The sequence below is a fragment of the Daktulosphaira vitifoliae genome, unplaced genomic scaffold (assembly GCF_025091365.1).
Source record: "Daktulosphaira vitifoliae isolate Bord-2020 unplaced genomic scaffold, ASM2509136v1 Scaffold_1, whole genome shotgun sequence".
Lineage (NCBI taxonomy): Eukaryota > Metazoa > Arthropoda > Insecta > Hemiptera > Phylloxeridae > Daktulosphaira > Daktulosphaira vitifoliae.
This window is the reverse complement of record NW_026099572.1, coordinates 80,143,257-80,148,918: the sequence shown is the minus strand read 5'-3', so window position 1 is coordinate 80,148,918 and position 5,662 is coordinate 80,143,257. Positions and strand designations below refer to the sequence as shown.

General features: G+C 31.3%; 1 protein-coding gene across 1 annotated transcript; it reads left to right on the top strand.

Moving 5' to 3' along the window:
• The first annotated feature begins 403 nt into the window (after nt 1–403).
• On the top strand, nt 404–1,375 carry LOC126895725 (jerky protein homolog-like). The gene has a single exon (XM_050667924.1). The coding sequence runs from the start codon at nt 404–406 to the stop codon at nt 1,373–1,375; it is 972 nt and encodes a 323-aa protein (XP_050523881.1).
• Nucleotides 1,376–5,662: the final 4,287 nt, after the last annotated feature.

Below are 5,662 nucleotides of genomic sequence, written 5' to 3'. Positions count from 1 at the left end.
TTGAACAGGTTACAATTGTGCCATCACTATTGTGCTCAAAGTATAGATTCTTTGTGTACTGTTTATTCATTGTGTATTACGTATACGTACCTAGTAAATTATGTCGTCACAAGCCCAGAAGCGAAAGCACAAAACACTGACAATTAAAGAAAAATGTGATATTTTAGACCGTTTAAATCGTAATGAATCTTTTAGTAGTTTAGCAAGTGAATATGGCGTAGGCCGATCTACAATTTATAATATTAAAAAAAATCATGAGAAGATTAAAAACTTCGTATCAACTACTGACTGTGGGCCAGGCAAGAGACAGACACTCAAGAAAGCTGAACATCCAGAAGTGGAAGAAGCTTTGTACATGTAGTTTCTTCAGGAAAGAAATAAGCATGCTCCAATTTCGGGACCCATGTTGGCCATGAAAGCTAAGTTTTTTTATAAGGAAATTATAAAAAAAGATGATTTTGTGGCTAGCAAGGGATGGTTAGAACGTTTTAAAAGTCGTCATGGCATACGTTTAATGACTATAACAGGAGAGAAACTTTCTAATGATGCTACCTGCATAGAGCCATTTAAATTAAGATATTTGCAAAAGGTGAAAGATTTAAATCTTAACCCATCACAAGTGTACAATGCAGACGAATCAGGACTTTTTTGGCGTGTGATACCAAACAAAACTTTCGTTTCCTTTAACGAAAAATCCGTACCTGGGCGAAAAGTAAGTAAAGAGCGTGTAACCATACTACCATGTGCAAATGCTGCGGATACACACGCGCTAAAAATGGTGGTCGTTGGAAAATTGAATAAACCACGTGCATTCAAAAACATTGATTTGCCTGTACATTATTATGGTCAAAAAAGTGCGTGGATGACAAAAGACCTTTTCAGGAAGTGGTTTGATGAATGCTTTGTACCAGAAGTTAAAAAATGGTTGAAAAATCATAATTTTCCTCAAAAAGCGTTATTGCTTATTGATAACGCTCCCGGTCATCCGTCTGAAGAAGAACTGACAACTGAGGATAAATGCATCACTGCGATATTTCTTCCACCAAACTGCACTGCACTGATTCAACCAATGGATCAGCATATCATTCAGTTTGTCAAGCAAGATTATAAGAAAAATCTACTTCTGAAAGCTGTATCAAAAGATCAGCCAATAGAAAAAACTTTAAAAGAATTCAATATGAAAGACTTGGTTTTTGCTCTTTGTCAATCGTGGAATGCATTACCTTCGTCAACTATTACATCGTCTTGGAAAAAGTTATGGCCGGATATAGTCACCAGTCCTAGCAACGATCCGCAAATCAGTGTAACTTCGGAAGTAATAGAGAAAGTTGCTGCTGAAACACAGATAAGATCGCAAGATTTGGAAATCTGGTAACATGGATTGGATAAGGAGGAAAATATTTTTTATGAAATGTCTGACGATGAGATTATAAAAGAGATATCTAGTAATACAACCATAAATCAGGAAGATGACGACGACGTAATTGCAACTACTCCGCAAGTGATAGCACAAGATGCAGCTAACGCCTTTGAACTGGGTTTGCAATGGGCTGAGGAGAATGGTACATCCTACAACTTTTACTTTTAAGAAGACTGAGGGACAGAGCATTGGTCTCGCGTTTCAATAATGTTAAGCAAAAAAAAATTGATAAATATTTTCATGCTTCATAAATTCATATCATGATTTTTATTCATAATTTTTGAATATTTTAGTATGTATATTTGTTTAAACACAATTACATTGTAATTGTATTCCTTAATGTAAAGTTATTGTTTTTTTTAAGTTCTCTAGCATTAATGACGTTAATTTTATAATAAAACATAAGCTTTCTATTGTGTTGTTTAATTTACTTAAGTCGACATACATAATGAAGCATGATTTATACTTCACACCAGGGCCTATCAAGACCAAATCTTATCTTTGGATTTGTGATTTTTCGGATTACAAGGTACCCTTTTGTTAAAATTTCCGGACTATAGGAGATCTTAGGGAATACTCTATAATCCGACAAATTCGATAGTTTGACACTGACCTGCAAAACGTTTGTCGGATTACCGGGGGTCCACTGTAATATGAAAATTGTATTAACCATATATTAAATGAATAATAATACTATTTAAAATAAATTTTAATATTTAACTAAAAAATTTCGTTAGTAAATTTTAATCAATTTATGTTTTAAATAACATAATTAATTGTAATAACATTTATTATAATAAATATATTTTATTAATGAAAATATACATTACATTTTTTTTTATGTTCCAAAGTTAATTAAGGGATCTCATTAAAACTGGGGGGGCCTTAGCTCCCCTATTTCCGATTATAACTACTTCTACGAATAATGGATTTGTTTAATAAATCTAATTAATTAAAACTATTTTTATTTTAAAATTTATGTAGATGGTGGTTTACATCCAAATAAGCTATCACTGTAAAACTAGCACTGTTTTACTCATATTAAATAGTACTTCAATTTCATTCTTAAGTTTATGAATTTTGAATTTTTTTGAAAATCGAAATTTTGATTTAAATATGGCAGTATTTTAATATCAAAATTTGTTAATTAAAATTTAATTTTCTTCTCATAAACTTTTAGTTATGTTCTTTTAACCCATATCATATTTGAATCGATTTATAATTTTTTTTTTGTATCGTTTTACAGTCTTGAACACGTGTGGTTTGCTGAAAATATCCAACTTTATCATCTCATTACACAAAAGTGACTGAACGAATTTTTTTCAAATTTACAAAGTACTTACCTTTAGGCAATTAAAACGTCTGGTAAAAATTTGACGATGAAGAAATAATTTTAACGATACTTATAGAATTTATAAAATTTACAATTTGCGTATTATGGAAAATCCACAAACTACGTAATTTTCAACACTTAATTTTTATGTCTTGAATTTATTTTGCGTTCTGTAGTAGATTAAGTTATTGGGACTGATAAAAAAATCCTAGGAACAATGGTAAAGTTCGGAAAAGCTCCATTACTTTTCTTTATAAAGTTAATTAAATCAATAGATATTGTTGATTCTTTGACTACTATGTAGTAGTATACAAATACTGTATACCAAATATATAAACTCGTAAGGATTTCTATTGTACTAATCTCCAAATTTAATGAATTAGTGTAATACTATCACACCTTGTTTCTGACCATTCCTTTACTGTGCTCTTTTTGCAATATTAAGAGTATATAATTTTAACACAATTTATAGATTTTCAAAATTTATCATTTACGTATTATGGAAAAGTCATAAACTACGTAATTTTCAACATTTAATTTTTTACATTTATTCTACACGAAAATAAAATACTACAAACCATTAAAAACAATTTATTTTAAAGTCGTATTTTTTTTATATATTATGTATTTTAGATAATTTTAATATTCTTAAAATATAATAAAATGTGTTATATTTTTGAGTGTATCGTAGAATAATTTTTATTATAAATTTCCTTAGAATTTATTCTACATTATAATTTAATTCTATTTATATATTATATATAAATATAAGTTCTATATCTGTTTACATCATACCTAATTATAATTAAACTAATTATAATCAAATACAATAAAATACAAAGTTATACATTAATTGTTAGTTTTCAAAACAAAAAGTTATCAGATCTAAATATATGGACTTGGTATTACATCTTCAATCTGAAGATGAAAAAGATATTTGTGCGTATGATTTATTTGAAAAATTCTTAATTTGTCAAAACGTAGTTGAAAAATTAGCGCGCTAATCGGTCGTTATTTTCAGCGGCGAGAGCTACCGAATCTATCTGTTGTACGGCCCAGTCGACTGGCCGTTTCCCTTTCCATCCCATGACGAGTACTGACAGGGGTTAGACGGTTTGTTCATTGAAACGATTGTGTAACGCGAATAATATCTCGGTTAGTCTTAAGTTCCAAGAAGAGTGAATGGACTCCGTTAATAATACACCAAGTCCCTTTTTTAATTACCGGTTCCTACGTTTTACCGGATTGGAGCACAGGTGGTATATCGGCGTCTGTTTAGGGGCTTAGTGCACGCGCTAAAATGACACGATTCCACGTACATGCGCATAAATTTCTTAAGCCCGTTACAGTAAAATCGTTGTTTTATCGTTTGATAGGTCTCTTTCATCCGGGATGACATGTTAAGGGGTCGTCGTGGTAATACCAAATTAGGTGTTGCAATGTGTTAATAGATATGACGATCGGCGTGTCCGTGCCCAAATGCATATGCAAAAACACGTTAAATAAAAAAAAATTCTATTTATTTTTGGAGCACTTATGCTCGTTTGTAGTGGAGGCGTGTGTGATTAAATTTTTTTTGATGGAAGAAAGAGACGGATTGTTATTTTGCCACTCTTGTATTCCCCCCCTCGTAAAAGACCGCTCGGAAAACGCGTCGTTTGTTTCGGTGACAGCATAAATATTATCAACAGTAGCGAAACGTGAAGACTGCTGTGTTGTGGGTGCCTCTATTAAATTGTCGTCGAGAATGTCTTCGTCGACAGCGGACCCCTCCGTCGGGTGACGTAACAGCATGTCCGGCGCTTCATTGAATTTGCCCGTAAGTGTGCTGTGGTGAAATTTAGGTTACTTTAGTGTAGTGCCCACCTGGTTAATTTGCTGTTGTTGTCCTTTCATTTGTGTAACACGGAGGGATATATTTAACAATAAGCCAACTCATCATAGTATAAGCAACTGTCATTCTAGACATATAATAATTACATTATAAATACATACATTTAAATACATTTAATAAATAATACATATACTTAGTAAAACTACATCTCCAAATTAGTGTTCCCTCATCGATATGATGAATAAAAAATAATATCCTTATCTGCATAAGCATATAGTTTGTTCTTAGTTACAATTCTATATCAGATCTACATTATTATACATTTTATTTTCGACCGAACACTTTTTGGTGTTAAAAACATTTCAAAACATAAAACGTATTGATATTTGAATTATTTATTTTTATTATATACCTTAATACAAAAAAAAACTCGATTAGATTGTATTGTGTTTTATTACTTATTGAAGCGCCATAACCTGTCTGAACAGAGTAATAGTATAATAATGTCGTATAAAGATAAAGATATTATTTGAGATTTGGCACAACCAGCTACAAAATACAAATAAGTCGGAGTCGAATCATTATACTTATTATCTAAGCAATTAGAAGGTGTCTCTCCCCTTGTCGACCAGCCAGACTGATCTCTGCCACAGTACGGACCATCGGAGTGCAGGACACTAGTATAATTTATTGTGCAAAGAACTGAAATAAAGCTCGTACCTACTCTAAATCATTCTATCCAAAGACACAGACCACTTGGAAATAGTTTATTGTAATGGACAGTTGTGTTATTTAGAATTTCTTTAATGGTCTTACAAATTGTTAGATTACAATTACGTTAGTATAAAGCATTACGTACAAGGCTAAGGAACATACCACATAAATATACAAAAAGGGTTTACATAAAATCCAAAATAATAATAAATTGGAGTTTAACTTGAGTAAATTTAATATAGAGTTGTACTAGAGAAATACTTGTACGCGAGTTAATATAATAATAAGAGTCGTCCATTTTCAAGTGCGTATACAAACACAAATATATACATATCGCCAAAAGTGACACCAACTGCATGAT

What these genes read in the sequence shown, in the direction of transcription:
- LOC126895725 (XM_050667924.1), top strand. Translation starts at nt 404, where the DNA reads ATGTTGGCCATGAAAGCTAAGTTTTTTTATAAGGAAATTATAAAAAAA.